The sequence below is a fragment of the Oncorhynchus clarkii genome, chromosome 13, assembly GCF_045791955.1.
Source record: "Oncorhynchus clarkii lewisi isolate Uvic-CL-2024 chromosome 13, UVic_Ocla_1.0, whole genome shotgun sequence".
Classification (NCBI taxonomy): domain Eukaryota; kingdom Metazoa; phylum Chordata; class Actinopteri; order Salmoniformes; family Salmonidae; genus Oncorhynchus; species Oncorhynchus clarkii.
The window spans coordinates 33873000-33897983 of NC_092159.1; the positions used below are offsets into that span (position 1 = coordinate 33873000).

The following is a 24984-nucleotide window of genomic DNA, read 5'->3' on the forward strand; positions in this document are numbered from 1 at the left end:
TTTATTTCAATTAATTGATTAGAGAAATACATTATCGCAAACATGTGGATGTCTGCGGTTAACAGCAGCGTATGGTGCCTTCAACTCTATCAAAGACAGCGAGCTTTCAGAACAAAAGCCAGAAGAAATCTTCCAATCCTCATAAAGGAAAGAACTTCAATAATTCAGTGGCACCCCTGCCTGGTCATTTTTCCTAACATCACAAATGCTCACGTCACAGGTTACCTTTGAATTTTGTGTGGAAATCAGTTAAATCCATTGTGGTGAAATGTGTTAAGCTGTGTTCTATTGAAATACAGGTGACAGCAGCTATTACAGGCCTGTCAGATCTCTTGTTGATCTGTACTGTAGTTTCAGCTGCTACAGAGAAACACAAGAAGCACTCCTTTGGCTCCCGCTCACCCTCTGCCTTCTCCAGGTTCTTTTTTGGATGCTGTGGTAGCAAGAAGAAGATCAGACAGAAGAGAATGATATCAGCCACAAAGGTTAACACCAGACATATTTCAACACTGGGTTTAAATAGTAAAACCCACATGAAAAAAATAAACAAACATAATTGCACTCAAGTTCAACCATACCACAGCTTTTCCTTTATTGATCGTCTCCCGACAAAGTCCGCCACATCTACATCAGATCTTTCACAAACAAGCAACAAACAGGTAATAATTATGTATCCTTAATTACCTAACTGATTAATTGAATCAAAAATCATCACATCAAAAGCATTACAACTATTTTTTTTCAACTCTGTAGTAGCACACAAAGACCAAATAATTATTACACGATGTCTATATAATTGGTAGTTTTGTCCCATTATCCCAGTTTTTCTTTATAGTTGTTGGCCACACTTTATTTGTATAGTCCCATATAGATGAACTACAGATGGGGATAGTATCAACTAAGTAGCTGTTGATAAGCAAATGTCTGCTAAGGTTACGTTTATGATTAGGTTTAGAATAAGGGTTAGGGTTAAGGTTAGGGCACGGTTAAGGTTTAAGTTTAGTGTTAGGATAAGGGTTAAGGTTAGTGGATAGTTAGTTGAAATGTTTTTGTTAGTTTTTGAACATCGAATGACCATCTACAACCCATCTACTTGGGACTGTCCAAATAAAGTGTTACCTAAATGTTTCGCCCCAGAAAGGTTTGCAACAGTAAAACATGACAAAGTAAATGTTTCCTGATCAGAAAACAATGCCGTACCGCACATAATGAAAGCCGAAGATGTCAGTTCTTTTGAAACACACACACTTTAAATGCATTAATACATACAGACATATGCTATTTTAATAATAGGTACAATATATTATCTTTGTTTATAACATAGTAATATCTGGTTAATAATAATGTGTTAAAAATGTTATTTCATACATATATAATTACACGTTGTTCATAATTACACATTTGTTATGTATGCCACAAAATAAAACATCCTGTTTAAAAAAAAAAAATATCTGTAGTATATACAGCACCAGTCAAAAGTTTGGACACACCTACTCATTCAAGGGGTTTTCTTTCTTTTTATTATTGTTTACATTGTAGAATAGTAGTGAAGACATCAAAACTACAAAATAACACAGTCCTGTAGTAACCAAAAAAAGTGTTAAACAAATTAGATTTTTCAAAGTAGCCAACCTTTGTCTTGATGACAGCTTTGCACACACTTGGCATTCTCTCAACCAGCTTCATGAGGTAGTCACCTGGAATGCATTTCAATTAACAGGTTTCACTTGTTAAAAGTTAATTTGGGGAATTTCTTTGAGCCAATCAGTTGTGTTGTGACAAGGTAGGGGTGATATACAGAAGATAGTCCATAGTATGACAAGTACAGCTCAAATAAGCAAAGAGAAACGACAGTCCATCATTACTTTAAGACATAAAGGTCAGTCAATTCAGGAACATTTCAAGAACTTTGAAAGTTTCTTCAAGTGCAGTCGTAAAAACCGTCAAGCGATATGATGAACTGGCTCTCATGAAAGCCGCCACAGGAAAGGAAGACCCATGGTTACCTCTGCTGCAGAGGATATGTTTATTAGAGTTACCAGCCTCAGAACTTGCAGCCCAAGTAAATGCTTCAAAGGGTTCAAGTAACAGACACATCTTAACATCAACTGTTCAGAGGGGACTGCTTGAATCAGGCGTTCATGGTCGATTTGCTGCAAAGAAACCACATCTAAAGGACACCAATAAAAAGAAGAGACTTGCTTGGGCCAAGAAACACGAGCAATTAACATTAGACCGGTGGAAATCGACTGACCATAAGTTCTGATAAGTTCAAATTTGAGATTTCTGGTTCCAACCGCCGTGTATTTGTGAGACGCATAGTAGGTGAACGGATGATCTCTGCATGTGTGGTTCCCACCGTGAAGCATTGAGGAGGAGGTGTGCTGGTGAGGGGTTGCTTTGCTGGTGACACTTGATGATTTATTTAGAATTCAAGGCACACTTAACCAGCATGACTACCACAGCTTTCTGCAGCAATACCCCCATCCCGCTTAGTGCGACGATCATTTGTTTTTCAAGAGAGAAATGACCAAACAAACCTCCAGCCTGTGTAAGGGCTATTTGACCAAGAAGGAGAGTGATGGAGTGCTGCATCAGATGACCTGGCCTCCACAGTCACCCGACCTCAACCCAAGTCAGATGGTCTGGGACGAGTTGGACCGCAGAGTGAAGGAAAAGCAGCCACAAGTGCTCAGCATATGTGGGAACTCCTTCAAGACTGTTGGAAAAGCATTCCAGGTGACTACCTCATGAAGCTGGTTGAGCGAATACCATGAGTGTGCAAAGCTGTCATCAAGGCAAAGGGTGGCTACTTTGAAGAATCTCAATGTAAAATATATTTTGATTTGTTAAAACTTTTTTGGTTACTACGTGATTCCATGTCTTATTTCATAGTTTTGATGTCTTCGCTATTATTCTACAATGTAGAAAATAGTAAAATTAAATAAAAACTCTTGAATGAGTAGCTGTGTCCAAACATTGGACTGGTACTGTATATATACAAAAAGTAGTAGAATATATATATACAATTCTTGAGCACGTTTTGCCTTGGAAAAAACCCCACTCAGTTACACATACAGACATTTGGAAACAGAAATCACTAAAGTCTTCAGCTGTTGGCATGAAGAAGAGATAACAAGCACCGGTCAGTCTGAAATCAACTGCTGGTATTCTAGTGTTAAGTCAAATGAGAGGCTTCTGAGCCCACTTTGGGAGAATCTCAATGGCATCCTCCTCGCGTCCTCTCTTCTCACCCCCTTCTCTTTAAACCGTTGGATGAAAAAAACAGAGATCCCACCCATTTGACTTTCTCCTCCAATTCTTTTGATATGTACGTGAGGAGAGAGGACAGGAGTATGCAATTGACACTCTCGCTTTGATTTTAAGGACATACACAATGTCAGTTACTAGTGTCAAGCCAGTGTTGGTCACATTTTGGTTGGCAGTCAACGTTGGTGCATGGGGGTTGGTTATTGGCGGAAAAGGACTTGGCTTTTAAGTTGGTTATGTACATTGGTCTTCTTAATTAGTGCTTACACGTCATCATTATAAAATTTGGTGCCTGCTGATGGAATGCTTAAGAATTTGATTAAATGTTTACTGATTTATCTAGTTCGAGAATTTTCTGCTGTGAACAGTTGAGGACAATATCTGAGTTTGCGCTGGTGATGACGCAGCACATCTGCAACAGCTCAATTTGTGTTAATGTGGCGCGTCTATAGTTGTGCTTTACTGTTAGTTGTTCGGTTCCTGTATGTCATACCCTGTCCTTTGTCCTGTATGATGGGATAACCTTTCAGATTTAGCACCGTTAACAGTGGGTTTGGCTTGGGTGTTAATTTGGCATAGATATGGCCAAGAGTAGACACCAAACAGTGCCATTTTACATTTGCCAAACAAAAGAACGCTAAACTGGCTGAAAAGGGATGGCAAGCAGGTCCTAGGTCATTGTGCAATGACCAGGCTATAGTGTTGAGGCCCACAAAACACAGTGGTGTTTCGTAGGACTTGCGTTGTTCAGGTCCCATCACCTATATCATCAGGTGACTATCTCGTCCCTTTATGTTTGCCAGAAAGTAGGTTTGCACACTAAGTGCATTCCTAACGTTCCTTCTTTAATTTGTGTTGATATATGTGCTAGTATAGGTGTGTACGAGTTCCAAGACTGCATCCCGACTCCCCACCTTTCTCCCGAAGTGTGCACTTGCACACTCTTCATCAAGGGTTGGTGGAAACTCCTTCCAGCCAATGCTTACACCAATCCCATTTTATCCATGATGGGGAGTATGCAAGTGCACACTTTGGGATAAGGGTGGACAACTGGGACACATAGTGAATTAAGGCTGCAGAAAATAACCCTCTTCTGGATAGAACTCTGTCTGATCCCATGGAGGTGGCCAACCAACTAAAGGCAAACCGCTTCCGGACACCGACACACACACCGACCATGGTCTCTGAGAAGACTCTCGCTCTCCCCCATACCCTGCCTCCACCTTCCCAGAAATGTTGTAGCACTCTGACTCACACACACAGTGATTGCCAACCCTTGGTCCAGTCCCACCCTGTTAGCCACCCAAAGTCCCAGTCAAGTCTCAGATCTGTTAGTGCTATCTTGCCAACTCCTACAGTGCCTTCAGAAAGTATTCATAGCCCTCAAATTATTCCACATATTGCTGTGTTAGGCCTGAAATCAAAATGGATTAAATGTATTTTATCTACACACAATATCTAATAAGGACAAAGTGAAAACATGTTTACATTTTTTTTTGCAAATGTATTGAACATAAAATCCAGAAATATTTAATTACATACGTATTCACACCCCTGAGTCAATACATGTTAGAATATCCTTTGGCAGCGATTACAGCTATGAGTCTTTCTGGGGAAGTCTTTAAGAGCTTTGCATGCTTGAATTGGACAATATTTGCACATTATTATTTTTTAAATTCTTCAAGCTCTGTCCAGTTGGTTGTTGATCATTGCTAGACAGCCTTTTCAAGTCTTGCCATAGATTTTCAAGATGATTTAAGTAAAAATTGTAACTAGGCCATTCAGGAACATTCAATGGTGTCTTGGTAAGCAACTCCAGTGTATATTTGCCCTTGTGATTTATGTTATTGTCCTGCCGAAAGGTGAATTTGTCTCCCAGTGTCTGAACCAGGTTCTTCTCTAATATTTTGCATGTGTTTAGCTCTATTCCATTTCTTTTTATCCTAAAAAAGTCCCTAGTCTTGCCGAAGAGAAGCATACCCATAACATGATGCAGACACCACCATGCTTGGAAATATGAAAAATGTGGTGGTCAGTGAGGTTTTGTGTTGGATTTGCCCCAAACATAACACTTTGTATACAGGACAAAGTTAATTTCTTTGCCACATTTTTTGCAGTTTTACTTTAATGCCTTATTGCAAACAGGAATTATTTTATTCACTCTATCATTTAGGTTAGTATTGTGGAGTGCCTATAATGTTGTTCATCCATTCTCAGTTTTAAACTCTCACAGCCATTAAACTCTGTAAACGTTTTAGTCACCTTTGGCCTCGTGGTGAAATCTCTGAGCGGTTTCTTTGTAGTGACTAGGCTTTGCAGGTTGTATCAATACACCCAATTAACTTCACCATGCTCAAACTAAGCACATTTTTACTCCTGAACTTATTTAGGCTTGCCATAAAAAAAAAAAATAGGGTTGAATACTCATTTCAGCTTTTCATTTTTTATAAATATGTAAACATTTCTAAAAACATAATTCCACTTTGACATTCTGGGCTATTGTGTGTAGGCCAGTGACACATCTAAATTTAATCCATTTGAAATTCAGGCTGTAACACAAAATGTGGAAAAAGTCAAAGGGTTTGAATACTTTCTGAAGGCCCTGTATTTCATCATCACAGCTAACACAAACAGATCTGGGACTTGGCTACCTTTAAGACAACCCTAATGTCCCCATAAACAACAAAAATGTCCCCTTAAACCACCCCTGATGCTGAGTAAGCCCATTCCTGGTCCTTCTCTTCCTTCATTGGCCCTCTGGCTCAGTACTCCTGGCCCTGGTAGCCAGCGGAGCCATCAAAGGCTGGCTCTGTGCTGGCCGCGGTGTCAATGTCGGCGGCATAGCTCGTGTAGTCAGTGCCCATGGGGGACGCAGTGTTGGGGTCGGCGGTGGGGTCAACGTACTCCTGGGAGAAGAGGGCCGAGTCAGCCCCCAGCTTGTACTTCTGAAAGCCCAGGAAGGCCTGCACCGCCTTCGGAGTAGAGAGGGTGTTATGCGGCAGGCGAACAATTGAAAAGGGAATGGGCAATAATATAGAGGCGATAGCAAAACAATGTATTCGTGGAGAAGGGAAGAGGGAGCCCCAGACCATAAGGGGCAGCGAGCGATTGGAAAGGGGATGGGCAACAACATGAAAGCAATAGCAAAAAAATAGGTTGTGGGCGAGGGGGACAAACAAGAAAAGTGGAGACATGGGGTTGTGTGGGTGGGATTTGAATATGACAGATGGGCAGAATGAGATGACACGGATAGACGCAACCAATGATAGTGGGGGAGGGGGGTATATCAGGTAACATGCCAGTGATTAAAAAAAGGTATGAAGTAAGGTTAGGAGGATGAATGGTAGTTAAACAAGGGTGGGACAACGAGAGTAAAAGCGAGAGGGAGAAAGGAGGAAGAGGGGAGGAGGATTAAGCCGGTTAGTCAGTTTTAAGCGGGGAGTGTCAAAACCGATACAGTCAGTGCTCCTGGAATGACGTGAGGAACCTTTCACCTGATCAGGAACCGTCTTTGACTTATTTCTTTTTAAATACAACAGTAACAATTTATCATGAATAATAAACATTCACAAATCATCCCAGTGTCATATACAAAGCAAAAATATCCAAACGAAAAGAAAACTCATAATACAAAATAACAGACAGATTCACATAGTGGTTGCAGCCAGCTGGACCTGGTAACACTAAATGCATGTCATTAAGCTGTAGTAGTTAGCTACAGCTGTGGCATGTGTGTATGGGGAAGCATAAGGCTAGAGCTCATAGCTTTTCCTTCACAGATTTGTAGTTTTGGCATTGAAATAAAATGTGAACAATTACTACATATCTAAGATACAATCTAACAAGGTTTGGGATCAAATTGGTATGAACTCTGTACATTTTTATCACTTTCTAATCATTTCCTGATTGAACATTTTCTGTAGAGCCACTTTGCATGGTTGTGATCAATCTAATTTGAATGGTACCATGGAATCAAATTATTTTTTCAAATTAATACTTTACTACTTACATAAAAATGAATTGAGACAACCAGCACAGGTGAACATAGCTAAAATGGTGGATTACTATGCCAGGCAATGGAGAACCTGATATGTCAACAGTAGCGTACCACTGTTTTAACCCCACAAAGACACTCATTTTTTGGCAATGGTTTGATATCAAGGCACTTTGGAAGGGCAATCTGAATCTAGAAAGCAGATCCTAGCTGTAAACACTAGCCAATCATAGTAAACAAATACAAGGTACTCCTTCAATATGTTTGGCCATCTAAGGAGGACATCATTCAGACAGCCTGGACGGGAAATTGGTGTGAGCGAAATAATGTGAGGGTCAGGATATCTATCATTAGGCTAGTGGTGGTGTGGGCTACGGAATGAACAGTTTGTTGTACTCTTCTTCGAACGACACTCTCTTTATCCTCTCCAGGGACAGCAGTGTCAGAGCACCCTAGAGAGAGACAAACAGGTCAGGGACAGTTATGGGATAGAAAGGGTGGTGAGGATGGGTGGTGAGGGTGGTCACCAGATACAATCCTTCCATAAAGTTATGTATCAGTCTAGAAAAAGCTTAAAAAAGGTTGAGACGGAAGCAAAGATTAAATTGGCGAAGAGGTAGAAACTTAGATCTGAACTAACTAAAACAGAGATTAAGCATCATTGTATACAAAAATACAGCATAGACAAAGATTAAAATTGAGAAAATTAGGAATCTAAACAGACCCAGAGAAGATAGAATTAGGAGAGAAAGCTCAGATCCAGGTTACAAAACAGCAGAAAAACAGAAGACACTTCTAAATATGAAGAAAAAGCAGTGTTAAACAGAGCTAAGTTAAAGACTGACAAAGAGGAGCAGAATGTTATGACCCAGCTTCAGACGGAGCAGAATTAGAGCCTGATGAAGAAGGCAGAGGTGATTTGTAAATACATTTAATTGAAGGGGCACTGATGGAAAAATGTGATATGAATACATTTTGCGTAAAATACATATTTTCTATTTTGTAGATGCACAAATGGCCATTACGCCAGACAGAAAGGTTGATGAAATGGAGGGCTGTTGTACTGTACGTACCCAGGTGAAGATGGAGAAAAAGGCGAAGGTAATGGCGGCTCGGGCTGCGTCCGCGCCCTCCCTTAGAGGGTTGTCCTCCTCCTTGGCAACCTGCCACTGGTTGGCCAGGAAACAGAACCCCACAAACCAGACAAACGACCAGAATGCTACAGGAAGGATGGGGAGAAAGAGAGAAAAAAAAGGGAGAGGGAGAATTCCAAACGGAAACCATTAATACTATGGGTGGTAAAACTAAATAAAAAAATCTGTTCTTGAAATGTAATATCATACTCAGTAATACCACATTACAAATGTCATGCCAATAACAGACTGACATGAGTATGTTTGTGCATTATGAGCAACACCACAAAGGTCATGCAACAATATAAAAAAACATTTCAACTACTGATACACAACATATTTTGCAACCATTTTTACAAGCCTCAATAGCCTCACAGTAATCAAAGCTGAGCCTCAAAGGTCATAACAAGTATGTTAGGGTTTATCAGCCACACCACAGCTAACCAGAGGGGGGCACCTGTGCACATACAAAATGGCTCCTATTGTACTCAAGTCCGCAATGTCCTAGAGCTGGGATTCAAATTCCAGGGCTCTGTTCCAATACTATTAATATGCATCCTTCTTTAATCCTTTCCTTGAAGTAATCACCCATCTGATATATAATTGGTGAGAGCAATGCAGTGAAAAGCTTGCTTCTATGCCAATCCAGTCACATTGGAGTGATTACGTCAAGGAAAGGAGGAAGGAGGGATTATACATTTTAAGAGTATACAGACAGGGCCCAGTACGCCTAATGGCTATTGAATAAACAAGACTTTTATCAATGTCCATGTATTGATCCGTGTTTCCTAAGAGTTTAGAAAGGCTAAAGACAAAGGCCACATCCACCTCCCCTGAACCGAACCTTCACAGAGCACCCAGATAAACTGTGTGCCTCCAAACACACTCCAAACTCATATCATGACCATCTTTTCAACAAAAACAATCCCTTTCTTTGCTGTTAACGAACACACAATCACCTCCCGCATCCCCCAGTTAAACTCACACCAACAAGCCAAAACAACATCCTTCCTGTGTGGGGTGAAGTTGTCCGTAGACGCTGATCAGTGGTCAGTTTTGAATTTCCCCCAGTAATGGTTAAGGTTCGAATTGGGGGAGGAAATGCTGTTCCTAGACTGGTGCCTAGGAGAAACTACACCCCAGAACTTACCAGACACTCCAATGTCAGCAAGCACAGCCTTCTTGCGGTCCTTGACGCTGCTGATCTGGGGGAAGTAGACGTCCAGGACCAGGAAGGCAGCACAGCTTAGGAAAGCCAGGGTTCCCATCCCCACTGCGTAGTTACAGGCATTCTGGTTCCTGTTGAAGATGCAGAACTCCTCAATCTCGTCAGGCCGGTTCACATAGCCCTCGTTGGCTATACAGCCAAAGATCACGATGGAGAAGAGCTGGGGGAAGAAGAGAGGGAGGGTGTGAGAGAGAGGGTAGAGTAGGGAGAAAAGGAGAAATGCATAGGAGCAAAAGCCTGCAAAATCAGTAGCTCCAGGAGGACAGTTGGCAACTGCTGATCTACAGCACATGGTAGTAAAATCAATGTGGATGGTAAATCAGTTGCACAAGCTGATCCTTTTTGTATTCTATGTAAATCTGTTATACAGGTATATGGAAAGTATTGTCATGACGTGGCAATCATTAATTTAATGACTTATGTTAAACTATGTTTAATTAATTACATGATTAAATTAATCATGTAACAACTTGGGGCACCACGGGAAACTTATTTAACAAGTTATTATCTCCCAAATTAAACTCTTATAAGATATATTCATATCTATAGATAAGTCACTTATACACGTATTTTTACCTCATCAGTCTCATTCTGAACGTCATAATATTCTATAAATCTGCACGAACCCTAGTCTACATGATGACTCAGCTTACACAAATTGGCTTAATTGTTTATTTACTAACTAACTAAATATTTACGCAGAAATACACACAGTATAGGCTAATAATGCATTGAAAAGTCCCCAGTGGCCTCCCGGGTGGCGCAGTGGTTAAGGTACTGCAGCGCCAGCTGTGCCATCAGTCCCTGGGTTCGCGCCCAGACTCTGTCGTAACCGGCCGCGACCGGGAGGTCCGTGGGGCGACGCACAATTGGCCTAGCGTCGTCCGGGTTAGGGAGGGATTGGTCGGTAGGGATCTCCTTGTCTCATCGCGCACCAGCGACTCCTGTGGCGGGCCGGGCGCAGTGCGCGCTAGCCAAAGGTTGCCAGGTGCACGATGTAGCCTCCGACACATTGGTGCAGCTGGCTTCCGGGTTGGATGCGCGTTGTGTTAAGAAGCAGTACGGCTGGTTGGGTTGTGTATCGGAGGACGCATGACATTCAACCTTCGTCTCTCCCGAGCCCGTACGGGAGTTGTAGCAATGAGACAAGATAGTAGCTACAACAATTGGATACCACGAAATTGGGGAGAAAAAGGGGTAAATTCAAAAAAAATAAAAAATAATTAAAAAAAAGATAAGTCCCCAGTGCACTAACCCGATATGACGGCTGGTTACACAATGAAAGGGGTGGGGAAAGAAAGAACGGGAGAAGAAGAGACAAAGGAATTCAACTATCGTACATAGTTGAATAACACGCTCATCGTAAATATGGATATTTAGCACACTGCTCATTCAGATTTAAAAATGCAACGCAAATATGAAATCGCCCGATCCGTCTGACGAATAGTTCGACAGAAAGTCCCTGGTTGTCCAACCAGAGATCACCATGTCCTTAGTAGTTGTAGTATCTTTCTTTGTTCTGGAAGTGTTCGTTACACTGGATACATCAGACATTCCAATGATTGTTTGATAAGATCTTCCTTGTGTCTTTGGTCAAAGTTCTAGACTACTTTACATGCAGAGCGGCAGGCGGTGCATGTCTTAGTCTTCTTCACTCGTCGAGTCTCAGGAGGGTCTAGTAGTTTTAAACCATTTTACACGTCAGTAGCAACCAGGCAATGTAGCTATGTAGCCACCGCTCCACGCTGTCTGGTCTAATGTAAATTTAATTAGGAGTCCATTAGAAGTACTCTGGAAAAAGGGCCGTTCCATCCTTTTAGCATAATGTCTGTTCTTAATGAAATCACAAAACAACAACTGATTTGACATGATTATTGTTTGGAGCCCCAACAATCATTTCCCACATTATTTGCGTTAGAAATATTGTTTTAAATGTCCAACCTTTTGATGTTCAAGTTTTGGGGGCAGAGTCTCTTTCTACACACAAATAATTGTTGACTTCTCCATACTGCAGTGCACGAGACAGGAAGTTTACGACCAGTCGTCAAAGTCCTAGAACCAGCCCCACTTCATATCTGGTGGGAGAGAGAGAGAGGGGAGCTCTCTTTGATCCTCACCCAGGAGGGAAAGTCATGACATTATTCAGACCCCTTGACTTTTTCCATGTTTTGTTACGTTACAGCCTTGTACTAAAATGTACAAAAAAAATCCTCATCAATCTACACACAATAAAAAGAACCTTCGCCCAAGTCGGAGGTCCTGAGCGCTCTGGAGCAGGTTTTCATTAAGGATCTCTGTACTTTACTCCGTTCAGCTCTCCCTCGATCCTGACTAGTCTCCCAGTCCCTGCCGCTGAAAAACATCCCCACAGCAGGATGCTGCCACCACCATGCTTCACCGTAGGGATGATGCCAGGTTTCCTCCAGATATGACACTAGGCATTCAGACTAAATTAATTCAATATTGGTTTCAGACCAGAGAATCTTGTTTTTATGATCTGAGAGTCCTTTTAAATGCCTTTCGGCAAACTCCCAGCAGGCAGTCACGTGCCTTTTACTGAGGAGTGGCTTCCGTCTGGCCACTCTACCATAAAGGCCTGATCGGTAGAGTGCTGAAGAGATGGTTGTCCTTCTGGAAGGTTCTCCCATATCCTCAGAGGTCACCTCCCTGACCAAGGCCCTTCTCTCCCGATTACTCAGTTTGTCCAGGCGGTCAGCTCTAGGAAGAGTTGAGGTGGTTCCAAACTTCTTCCATTTAAGAATGGAGGCCACTGTGTTCTTGGGGACCGTCAATGCTGCAGACATTTTTTGGTACCCTTCCCCAGATCTGTGCCTCGACACAATCCGGACAATTCCTTTGACCTCATGTCTTGGTTTTTGCTCTGACATGCACTGTCAACTGTGGAACCTTATATAGAGAGGTGTGTGCCTTTCCAAATAATGTCCAATCAATTGAATTTACCACAGGTAGGCTCCAATCAAGTTGTAGAAACATCAAGGATGATCAATGGAAACAGGATGCTCAATTTCAAGTCTCATAGCAAAGGGTCTGAATACTTACGTAAATAAGGAATTTCTGTTTTCGCTTTGTCATTATAGGGTATTGTGTGTAGATTGACATTTTTTTTTTATTCCATCAATTTTAGAACAAGGCTGCCACATAACAAAATGTGGATAAAGTCAAGGGGTCTGAATACACTGTAGTATGACATCATGCAGAGAAGTCACAACATGATCATGTCATCACACTTTGTGGCAAAATTAATCCAGAACCTACAAATCCACAGTCCCATTTTCACCCAGTTGCCTACATTCAGATACATGTATGGCAGTACCTGATCTGACACGAGTGTAGATGAAGGAAGATCTGAATGACACATCATGTGAAACAGTAAGCGAAGTCAAAACTGGCCCATCTTGCACCAATGCCAGTAACTACATCATAAAACCATCTAGCATTATAGCAGCGTTAAAAACGTCTACTCATTGAATTCACATACATTAGAAAAATGACTCATATACTGGAGTACATCCCAATTGTTTTGATCCAGGTTCAGGCCAGGGTTGATGTTTGTTTTGTTGATGATGAAATGGGATGATAGGGAGCTTGTGTATACTACTGCATCTATTGCGCTCAGGCACGTGCACAGTTAGGAGTCAACCTGTGCCCAGCACGTGCCCAGCATATGCCCCTTTGAACACCCATTCGACAAGTGCCCGTTTGCGTGGTGCTATAACTATTATTTTATGTATAAGGTTTTATCGTTATTGTTCTGAACCCATTGCCCGCAAGTCGTTGTGACGTTGTCAAGTTCGCCAAACCCGTCTGTTGGTTGCACCCGATGGTCTGCCCTGTACTGAGATTGCACACGCCCGGTATCCAAACATGACACCGGTCGAGTGTGTGTAGCAAGTCAACTAGTTGAAATATCAACAGTGCTGCCTCGGCAGCATAACATTTGATTAACACTTGATTAACATCATTATTAATATTTGGTCTGGTTGGCTGATACACGCAGCAGAGAATGGCAGAAAGACAGGAGAGGAGCAGCTGCGTCAATGACCCTCGCTCTGACCCAACTCCATCCCTTCCTCAGTCGTCAGCAGCAACCCAGGTAGTCTAGACTAGCTAACCGCCCTGTAGTAAAATATCCACACAAGACACCATATAGCCATATATCTAGAGTTTGAAGATTATAAATATTATATTATGAAATGAGCATTTAAGATAGCTAAATCACAAATCAGCAACATAAAAATCCAGCTAGTTAACAAGCAGATTTACATCAATCATCAACATCAATGATCAGCTGATAGCCCTCCCTCTTTTCCCAATGTCAGTTGGAGCACCTGCCCACTGAAAGATCTGTACACCGCCCTGACTCCACTTGTGGTGTGTGTATAATGTGTGTGTGTGTGTATTCCCCACCACAGGCAACCCCATCCAGCATTAGGCATGTGAGGAGGTAGCGTGGGGGCTGTCCTGGAAAAGTCCTGCGGTTTTAACAGCTGGCCTCTTCAGACAGCCCTGTGTGCGCGCACACGCATATATGTGTGTATGTGTGAGAAAGAGAGAGCATGCATGAGGGAGTGGGGTGGTGGTGGTATGACAGAGCATCTCTGATGTAATGCTGTATGTGTTGGTGGCTGGCAAGCAACCAGATGAGTGGATAAAAGTACAACATGTAAGAGAGAAAGGAGAGGAGAGAGAGTGAGGAAGAAGAAGAAAGCTAAAGTAATGGCCTTTAGCCTTCTTTCAATGTGCATCTTTCCCATTGAACTATCATTAGCTGTGCTGAAGCTGGCCCACCTTGGTTGGCAGGAACTCCCCCAACACCTCAGGCTTATAACCTACTGAGTGCTGTACATTCACTGCTCTTTGACTAAACTAATATTCACATTCAATTTGAATATGCTACCGTCGACACACACACACACACACACACACACACACACACACAATACAGTGGGGCAAAAAAGTATTTAGTCAGCCACCAATTGTGCAAGTTCTCCCACTTAAAAAGATGAGAGAGGCCTGTAATTTTCATCATAGGTACACTTCAACTATGACAGACAAAATGAGAAAGAAAATCCGGAAATCACATTGTAGGATTTTTTATGAATTTATTTGCAAATTATGGTGGAAAATAAGTATTTGGTAAATAACAAAAGTTTCTCAATACTTTGTTATATACCCTTTGTTGGCAATGACAGAGGTCAAACATTTTCTGTAAGTCTTCACAAGGTTTTCACACACTGTTGCTGGTATTTTGGCCCATTCCTCCATGCAGATCTCCTCTAGAGCAGTTATGTTTTGGGGCTGTTGCTGGGCAAAACGGACTTTCAACTCCCTCCAAAGATTTTCTATGGGGTTGAGATCTGGAGGATGGCTAGGCCACTCCAGGACCTTAAAATGCTTCTTACGAAGCAACTTCTTCGTTGCACGGGCGGTGTGTTTGGGATCATTGTCATGCTGAAAGACCCAGCCAAGTTTCATCTTCAATGCCCTTGCTGATGGAAGGAGGTTTTCACTCAAAATCTCACGATACATGGCCCTATTCATTTTTTCCTTTACACGGATCAGTCGTTCTGGTCCCTTTGCAGAAAAACAGCCCCAAAGCATGATGTTTCCACCCCCATGCTTCACAGTAGGTATGGTGTTCTTTGGATGCAACTCAGCATTCTTTGTCCTCCAAACACGACAAGTTGAGTTTTTACCTTTCATCTGACCATATGACATTCTCCCAATCTTCTTCTGGATCATCCAAATGCTCTCTAGCAAACTTCAGACGGGCCTGGACATGTACTGGCTTAAGCAGGGGGACATGTCTGGCACTGCAGGATTTGAGTCCCTGGCTGCGTAGTGTGTTACTGATGGTAGGCTTCGTTACTTTGGTCCCAGCTCTCTGCAGGTCATTCACTAGGTGTGGTTCTGGGATTTTTGCTCACCGTTCTTGTGATCATTTTGACCCCACGGGGTGAGATCTTGCTTGTGGCCCCAGAACGAGGGAGATTATCATTGGTCTTGTATGTCTTCCATTTCCTAATAATTGCTCCCACAGTTGATTTCTTCAAACCAAGCTGCTTACCTATTGCAGATTCAGTCTTCCCAGCCTGGTGCAGGTCTACAATTTTGTTTCTGGTGTCCTTTGACAGCTCTTTGGTCTTGGCCATAGTGGAGTTTGGAGTGTGACTGTTTGAGGTTGTGGACAGGTGTCTTTTATACTGATAACAAGTTCATACAGGTGCCATTAATACAGGTGTATATACATACATACATACATACCTCTTCACAATTCCTAGTTTCAACCATCCAGTATTTACAGTAGAACTAAGTAAACTCAGTTTTTCACAATTCCTGACATTTAATCCTAGTAAAAAACACCTGTCTTAGGTCAGTTAGGATCACTACTTGATTACAAGCATTTCGCTACACTCGCATTAACATCTGCTAACAATGTGTATGTCACAAATAAAATTTGATTTTGATTTGAAGAATGGGAAATGTCAGAATAAGAGTAGAGAATGATTTATTTCAGCTTTAATTTATTTCATCACATTCCCAGTGAGTCAGAAGTTTACATACACTCAATTAGCATTTGGCCTTTAAATGGTTTAACTTGGGTCAAACTTCTAACCCATTGGCATTGGGAATATTTCACTTATTAATCTGTAAACAATTGTTGGAAAAATTACTTGTGACATGCAAAGTAGATGTCCTAACCGACTTGCCAAAACTATAGTTTGTTAACAAGAAATTTGTGGAGTGGTTGAAAAATGAGTTTTAATGACTCCAACCTAAGTGTATGTAAACTTCCCACTTCAACTGTATATGAAAATTGCATCCTTGCCTCCTTTCTTCCATGTTCTGAAAAAAAAGAGTGCTGCTATCTGCTCCATAATTTCCTGCTTGCTTCCACCCCATTATTTGATCATCTTCCTTTGCTGTCATTTTTCATCCCAAACTCCTCTTAACCATGCTTTATAGCTCATATTGTAAGCATTTCATTGCACAGTTTACACTGTATCCTGTGCGGATGACAAACTTTGATTTGAAAATGCAAAGAGGATAGAGATTTGTTTGTGGACATGATCTGGTTGTAAATCTGTGAATTCCCTACTCTCTAGTTGTCTGCTGGTGTGGTCTCCCTCCTGGTCCATTCACCTACTCAGATATATAATTACCAGGCTAGCAGCACAGCTCTCAGTCCTGTCTGGATCACAAGGCCCCAGCACCTCATAGACGTATGAAAGCAGGCATTGTGGCTGGCACCACGTGGGGTCCTGATCTTGTGATCATCAGCAGCCTTTCATGCTCCATATTAAGCCTGAGGGAATTTAGTGTTTGTATGTTTATCATGTGATCAAAAAATAATAAAACTTATGCACAACTTTCTCAAGATGAACAGAAAGCCAGTGCTACTCCAGTTTCACTGCTGCACCACTACCACAACCTAACAATTAAATGCATCCAAAAGATAGATACATGTTGGATTACTGTCAGAGTCCCAGTGTGTGCCTATTAGTGTGCAGGCTGTCTTTCAGGCAGGCCTACCAGTCAATAAATCAATCAGGCTTTGCACACCATTACAGCTAGAGCCCCTTAGCTTTGCTGCAAGCTACAACCGAGGCCTACAGAGGCACTTTCCTCTTGCGGTCATAGCAATACTGTGAGCAGACTGCACTGGATGCCCTCTCGCTCTCTGAATCTCCTTGTGCTAGTCTCCCTCAGTCAGTGTATTCTCCTCCATCATGGAGTACCACTGATACAGATGTTGATTGAGATGTACATAAAGGAGTCCTTGACAAAGAAACATGGACACACACACACAGACTGCTTGCTGGCCGAGCACCACATTTCTGCCCTCCCCCACAATAATTCCATTTTAATCTCTGTGACCTTGTGTTCACACACAGAGAGACAGAGATAGAGAGTGAAAGGTGGAACAACCAAGACTGACAGATTCTTTGAGACCAGAAGTCTTTCTCCATACTAATGCACACATAAGTACTACCAGGAAACCAGAAATGACAACTCCCTATATACAGATGGCTAGCTGAATATAGGCCTAACATGAAGTTGCAGATGTGCATGTTAATGCATAAGAAGCAGACAGCTCAACAAAAACACAGGAGGAAAAGGCACATCCATCCAAGACAAACCAACCATCAAACCCCATTTTTGCTGCTGTGGAAATATCAACGGAACAATGTTTTCAACTGGTTACAGTAATTTCAACGAAACAGTGCAAAAACAGAATGAAAAACGGTTACAAAATGAAAACCAATTGCTAGAGCAAGGTCGGCAATAGCAACTTCAAAACAAAACACTAAACAGTGTTTTTCAACACACCACTACCTACTAAAACCCTGTTCCTGGAAAGCTAAGAGAGGTCCATATTCTCCACCGGTCTTCTCAGAGTAGATTGGCCTCAACTACTTACATCATAAGCCAAAATTCCCCCGCCCATCTCTACCTAAAGGCTGTGGTGAAAACTCTGTGCCCAGTAGAGCGTCTAGATCCAGATGCTGGTCTTGGCAGGAGGAACAACTCAATGACACCAATGTCATCCTGGTTTTGGGTAACTGTTTTGAGCTCCGCTCCAATGAGCCGCATACACACAGAATCAGAAGTTCTCTCCACATCACAGCGAATCATCGTCACACAAATAACAAGAAGGAGAGAGGGAAGGAAAGGAGACGGCTAGTCGGGAATGTAGTGCTCATAACAGAGAAGAGAAAGATAGGGTTGCTATTGGGGAGGTGAAGTGCAGCTTTAGAATGACATTTAGCTGCTGTACCGTAGTGTGTATATACATTCGTGGCACACACACATTCCATTTAAACTGTCAAAAGAAAAAGAGAACAAAGGTTATCAATTTGCTAGCTGAAAAATAACAGAGGGTCATCCAAAACAAGAACACTAGTTCACATTTCACCAGGGCAAAGTCCCAGCAGAGTCTTCTGGCTCATTAGCTCAACAGATGCTGGGAATTGTTAGATATCCTACCAACATACGACTACTACTAATACTCGACAGACTTCTATTCGATCGACACATTTCGTGGTATCCCTCCTGGCCTCTAGTTAATATGTGAAAAAGAAACCGCTGCACACTGGGGCTCTTGGTAACTCCAACAAGGTTTAAGGGGTGTCAATCAACATTTCGGTCTAATGAGACCATGGTCAATCAGGGTCATGTTCAAATACAAAAATCCAATCAAATTTTACTTGTCACGTTTTGTTAAGAACAGGTGTACACTCACAATGAAATGCTTACTTACGGGTCATTTTCCAACAATGCAGAGTTATAGATAAAATGTCATCAAAATTAAATAGTGACAGTAATGAATACACAGTCAATAACAATAAAGATACAAAAATAACATGGCTATATAGTACCAGTACAGAGTCTATGTGCAGGGGTACGAGGTAATTGAGGTAGTTACAGTGGGGCAAAAAAGTATTTAGTCAGCCACCAATTGTGCAAGTTCTCCCACTTAAAAAGATGAGAGGCCTGTAATTTTCATCATAGGTACACTTCAACTATGACAGACAAAATGAGAAAAAAAATCCAGAAAATCACATTGTAGGATTTTTTATGAATTTATTTGCAAATTATGGTGGAAAATAAGTATGTACATGTAGGTAGGGGTAAAGTTACTAGGCAACAGGATGGATGATAAACAGTAGCAGAAACCTATGTGGTGAAAGTTTGTGTGTAGTGTGTGTGTGTGTGTGTGTGTGTGTAAAATAGTTAGTGCAACAACAAAAAGGCCAACGCAGTCAACGCCATTTGATTAGCTATTTAGCAGTCTTGTTTAGCAGTCTTATGGCTTGGGGGTAGAAGCTGTTCAGGGTCCTGTTGGGTCCAGACTTGGTGCACTGGTACTGCTTGCTGTGCGGCATAAGAGAGAACAGTCTGTGGTTTGCAGCAGGACACACTGTAGCAAAACGTTTTGCAACAAAAAACAAAAACAAGTTCCAGGTGGTAACTCCACATAAGAAAAAAAGCATCTCTCCTTACTGAACATGGTTTGGAAAGCAAGCAGAGGAGAGGAGGTCAAAAAGCTCAACATCCAAACCCTGTCACCTTTTACATACCAAACAGACATTACGCCTTGGCTGGAGAACATTTAAAATAATGTTCTTATGTCCCCAGCATCACTGCCAAACACCGGTGCAAAGTTTGACCGTGGAAATGCACTAATAGTGCTCCGGTTATAGTGACTCCGACATCTGAATGAACATGCCACGCACACACACACACACACACACACCCCTAATGCAGTACCATCAACTATGGTGGAGCGTTATCAGGCCAGTGCAGTAGAGTTTGGCTCGGCTCTGGTCATTCTTGTGAGTAGGGTATAAGTGTCTATTTGTTTTATTTTTATTGTGTCTCTGTGCCTAATTGGTCAATTAAAATCAGTAACAACATTGACAAAGTAGCAGACATTGCAGCCCTCCAGAACCAGAGACCCACCAAAAGGAAATACTTCTCCATTTCCAGGTGTCCATCTACTGTATTAGCTCAATAAAGCTTGTATTGATCTGGTGACTGAGTAGTTTCTCAATGGGACACCATCATGTATCATCATCCAACATCACTCGACAGATCCCAGTGACATCATTAACAGGAGTACTAGAGAAAAATAACCGTGTTATTCAGAGAATGCTCCATGGAATGAAGAAAAACAACTCATTCCACATTCCCTCATGACTCGCAAGCACATGACTATTCTATTTGCTCAGACAAAGGCGTCACACTGAAAAGGCAGCAGATGATCGGACAAGGAAAAGAACGCTGAACTAAAAGGGGGCTGATAGGATGTACTAAACTGTCATGTCACATGACCTATAACACCCCTAGTTACAAGGTCGCCATGATACAAAGACCCAGCCATTCTAAAGGCCGTCCCTGTCCACTTCCTCTGGTGAATAACGTACTTGTGTCGTGAGCAAGCCTCCTCTCATGTGTCCCCATTCCTCCCTCCCTCCGTCCCTTTCTCATGAGTGGGCCTGCCGGTGACATCTTTCCGGTGGTCTCTGACAGTCGTCATGCCAACACAGCAGACCTCAATCAGCCAATCAGGATCTCGGTTGGTGAAGGGGGGGGGGGGTCCACCGCCCTCTCATCCTGAAGAGAAAGCTGTGGTCCAGCAAGTTAATACTAACCTATCATCATCATCATCACACGGAGGGCTACAATGGCAGATTTTAAAATGGGAGGGGCTGAGCTTACATTCCCCTTCTCGATATTAAATGGCAGATTTCTCTCCACCAAGACAAATGTGTTGGTGTCCATCGTTGTTTTGTTTAGCCTTAGTACTCATGAAAGCAGGTTGTCTGATCACACATTTCTGGATCTTAGCTGAATGAGGAATAAAACCTCTCCATGATCATTGGAGTTCCCTCCCAAATCTGCTGCATTCCTTTATAGTGTTGTACACCTTTTCTCTAATCACTATGCTAGACAGACGGACAGACGGACGGACGGACAGGACAGGACAGACAGACAGGACAGATGTGGGAAGTATTTGTTACATGTATTTTAAATATGTTTTAAATGACTTGAGTATTTTGTAATTTGTATTGCACTGGGCTAGACTACACTCCAATGTATTTTGTAACAAGATAGTTTCGAGAGTTAAAACATTTCAAAATACTTTCCTATACCATTTTTTAAAATGTATTTCTTAAATAGTGGTTCAACATTTTGTGGCCCCCTTTCACCCTGCATTGGTATCAGAAGTCTGATAGAACTATGGTGTGATAAGAGTGTATGCTAAATGAACTAAATATAAAATGTACATGTAAAAATTAACAATTGCAAAGCATGTTGAGTATTATTCTAATGAGCCCCCCCCAAAGGCTATTAATAATAATAATAATAATAATAATACCCAGTGTGCTCTGCAGTTCATTTAGGTAGGTTCATTTTCACAACTACACTTAGGTAATTTTGCAGACATTCTTATCCAGAGTGACTTAGTCGCTGCACTCAACTAATCTAGATTAACAACATATCACAGTCATAGCAAGTAAATGTTTCTATAAACATTACTGGGAATGTAGTTGCTGTTGGGGCTGCCTACTTGCAAATGTATTTCTGTATTTAAAAATATACCAAATACATGCATTTTTATTAAATACATTCCAAACTACAAGCATTTTGTAGTTTATTTTGATACATTGATCTTTATGGTATTTTGTACCCCCCCCCATCCCTGCACTCACACATACACACACTCTTGAGAGATGCTGTGTCTTAGGCTTGGCTATTGATTACTACAGCTATTAGGCCTATTTGGAAACATTGATTCACTATGCATGATGCAGGTCTCAGATCTAAATGAAACACCAGGATAAGAGCAAATCAATTATTTTTGTCTTTCTGTTTATTTTAGATACAAAACAATAGCCTTCATGTCCAATTACATCTGTTTGCAACAATAATGGCCTGAGAACCTGCACACGTGTAGCCTACAGCAGACAGGAATCTTTGGCTCCAGTAATTGAACCTTGCGGTCCGCAGGCACTGACGAGGCGCCAGGCTCGTGCCGCCACTGTATCCGAGGTTGTAATATACAGCCTCCAAAGCCTTGTCCTTACTAACACCTTAAATCCTAAGCTTGCTGATCATTGTCTGTGTAAATACTAGCCTACAAAGGCCTTGTCACTACTAATTGTGCACAAAGAGTTCAATAATAACAATAACGTTAAAGGGATACTTCCGGATTTTGGCAATGAGGCCCTTTATCTAGTCAGATGAACTTGTGGATACCATTTTTATGTCTCTGTGTCCAGTATGAAAGAAGTTAGAGGTAGTTTTGCGAGCCAATGCTAACTCGAGTTACCCATAGACTTCCAGTCATTGCGCTATCTACTAGCATGCTCATTGCTAAAATCCCCAAATATCCCTTTAACGAGAGGAAATCAAGCTCTGGTTATCACATTGATTTGTGGCGGACTGAAAATCATTCCATGCTTGACTATGGAGTTCTGAGATGGTTCCAAAATAGCCTGTCTGCATTTACACAGACAAAATCTTTTGCCAAGTAATGGTCTCTTGACCAATCAGATCAGATTTTTATGAGAATTGACCTGCCTGTGCAGGCTGGTCTCAGACTAGACGTAACATGGTAAACAAAAATATGTCCCGCTCAAATTAGTATATGTTATGTTACTTTTGGCATGGTTACCAGTACTCAGAATGCCTGGTGGTATTGATGGCCCGTCAATCACCCCTTGTGTGACTGAACATATTAATAATAATTCCTTTCTCCTGGCTGCCAATAAACCCCCTAACGTTAGCCACCTATCTACCAAGCTAATGTTATTGGAATTCGTAACATATCATACATATTGCAAATTCATAACACATTGTATTAATTGCAATTCGTAAAATATCGTGAATTGTAATTCATAACATATCATACAAAATAGATGGACATCCACAAATTAATAAATACTATACCATTTTGGTTAAATATGTTACGTCTACCCCTGACTCCACGTTGGCCTGTGTAAACACAGCCTGTTAAAAGGGGCAATCTGCAGTTACTACATCCATTTCTGGACAAACAAATTATTATATGTATCTATTGTTCTTGAAGAATATAATTTATAAATGCCTCATGAGCGTAACTCAACTGTCAAAATATAAGCTTTTCTTACTCCAATGTTTGTACACAAAATAAATGTAAACAAACACTATACAGCCTCAAAAAAATGGTTCAAACTATAATTGTGATATCATGGATGGTCAGTCCTTGCATCCATAGCTCGGTCTATGAACATGATTGGTTACATTACTCCAGCCCCCCATTCCTCAGCTTTTTAGCGATACAGTGGCTGGGTGTGTGGCTTTGTTATTGTTTCAACTACTGATTGCTACTTTAACTGACATTTAGTAGTCTATAAAATAGGGGTCTTTAATTCAGTGGTAGCCATAACAATTTAATTGAACACATATGGTTTCCAAGCCAAGGTAGCTATAGTCAGTAGTGAAATATTATGATAGTCTGAAAACAATCATATTTATTCTGTGCGTCCCATTAACGTCCTTCCACTCAAATGTGTGCGTAAGCAGGGTATATAGCCTAGCCTATGGGGTTAACAGATTGCCTACTAATCAATCGGTTTGCTTTTAAATCCTACACATTGCTCGACTGTTTGTAGATATTTTGTTGTACACACACACACCACCCGTGTCATCCACTCTTGAATTGTTAAAACGACGTGCTCAAATAAACGACACAAAACATGACCACTCACTCACCCAGCACACAAGCCTTAGGATCGTTTGAGGCTGTTGAAAGAACGTCAATGGGTCGAAGGCTCCTCCAGCCTTCCCCGCACCGTATGCTTGCATCCCTTGCATCACCCCCTCCATCTTCAGCTGCGGCTGGTGGTGATTTCCCCGTCTCCGAATTCAGTACCCAGTCTAAGACGTTAAATTACGTGGGCTTGTGCGCTCGTTCAGTGTACTGACCTTGGTATTATTATAACGCTGCCCGTTGTAACGGGATTGACTCGGTTTTAATTGATCCTAGTCTCTGCTCTGCCCTTTTGCCAATCCAAAACCTTCCGAACGTGGCTGCTTTCTGTGGTTTTGAAGCTAATTTATTTCCCTCAACAGCCTCTTCCCCTTCTAGGTTCCCTTTCTCATCTAAAGGGTTGAGAGAAAGAAGCCGAGCAGACACGCATTCTTGTGAGTAGCGAGTGCACGCATACGGCACAGTCAAGTTTTTGACGCGCACTCACTCTCGACAATCACAGCAAGCTCCTTGCCATTTTATTTTTACTGAGTCGCGCTCCTAACATAAAACATGATCTTATTCAATAACGGGGAAATAAACCTATCACTATTTAAAAAATGAGCCTACACGCTAGGACTTGAAGTGGGGAGAAACAAGCCCACTCACTTCAGGCTCAGATATTTATTATATGCTTGGGTGATCAGCGATCTCTTCCTGATTTACAAATTGGATCAACTGCTTTGCTCAATCTGTTCGTCTCCCCAGTCTATCGTGTCGGAGAGGCCCATGCCACCTGGCGGATAACTATTGGCAGTGGCTCTCACGAGGAAAAACATTGTTCATGACTATGTAATGTGTTGTGTTTAAATCTAGAATGTATCGTTCAAGTAATTTACTGACTCGTGTTTTTTAGTCCAGGGCATAAAGAGCCACCCAGAAACATATCCCATGAAAATGAGTAAAGCCTGCAAATATGACATTACCACGAAAAGATAGACATATAAGCCTATTGCTTTTTCTTCTTCAGAGCCAACAATGACATTAGGACAATAAATAAATAGAACAACTATTGTAAGTGAGCTGCTGATGCCAACCA

The 24984-nt window shown here is 41.6% G+C and overlaps 1 protein-coding gene across 3 annotated transcripts; it reads right to left on the minus strand.

Annotated features, from left to right (window-relative positions):
• Window positions 1–63: 63 nt before the first annotated feature.
• LOC139364571 (synaptogyrin-1-like) lies at window positions 64–24438 on the minus strand. 3 transcript variants are annotated; one of them, XM_071101410.1, is made up of 4 exons: window positions 23909–24438; window positions 9548–9785; window positions 8338–8483; window positions 64–433 (listed from the first exon to the last, which is right to left on the minus strand). In XM_071101410.1, the coding sequence occupies exons 1-4, from the start codon at window positions 24020–24022 to the stop codon at window positions 215–217; spliced, it is 717 nt and encodes a 238-aa protein (XP_070957511.1). In that variant the 5' UTR covers window positions 24023–24438; the 3' UTR covers window positions 64–214. The 3 variants fall into 3 exon arrangements, with proteins under 3 accessions (XP_070957511.1, XP_070957512.1, XP_070957513.1); XM_071101411.1 differs by lacking the exon at window positions 64–433 and adding an exon at window positions 5568–6242; XM_071101412.1 differs by lacking the exon at window positions 64–433 and adding an exon at window positions 7544–7716 and having other exon boundaries at window positions 23909–24437.
• Window positions 24439–24984: the final 546 nt, after the last annotated feature.

Excerpts from the sequence above, each read along its gene's own strand:
- LOC139364571 (XM_071101410.1), bottom strand. The coding sequence starts at position 24,022 with ATGGAGGGGGTGATGCAAGGGATGCAAGCATACGGTGCGGGGAAGGCT. Across the intron at positions 9,786-23,908 it reads TCCTAAGGCTTGTGTGCTGG|CTCTTCTCCATCGTGATCTT; the intron begins GTGAGTGAGTGG and ends TTCTTCCCCCAG. Across the intron at positions 434-8,337 it reads TTTTCTCCATCTTCACCTGG|CATCCAAAAAAGAACCTGGA; the intron begins GTACGTACAGTA and ends TTGCTACCACAG.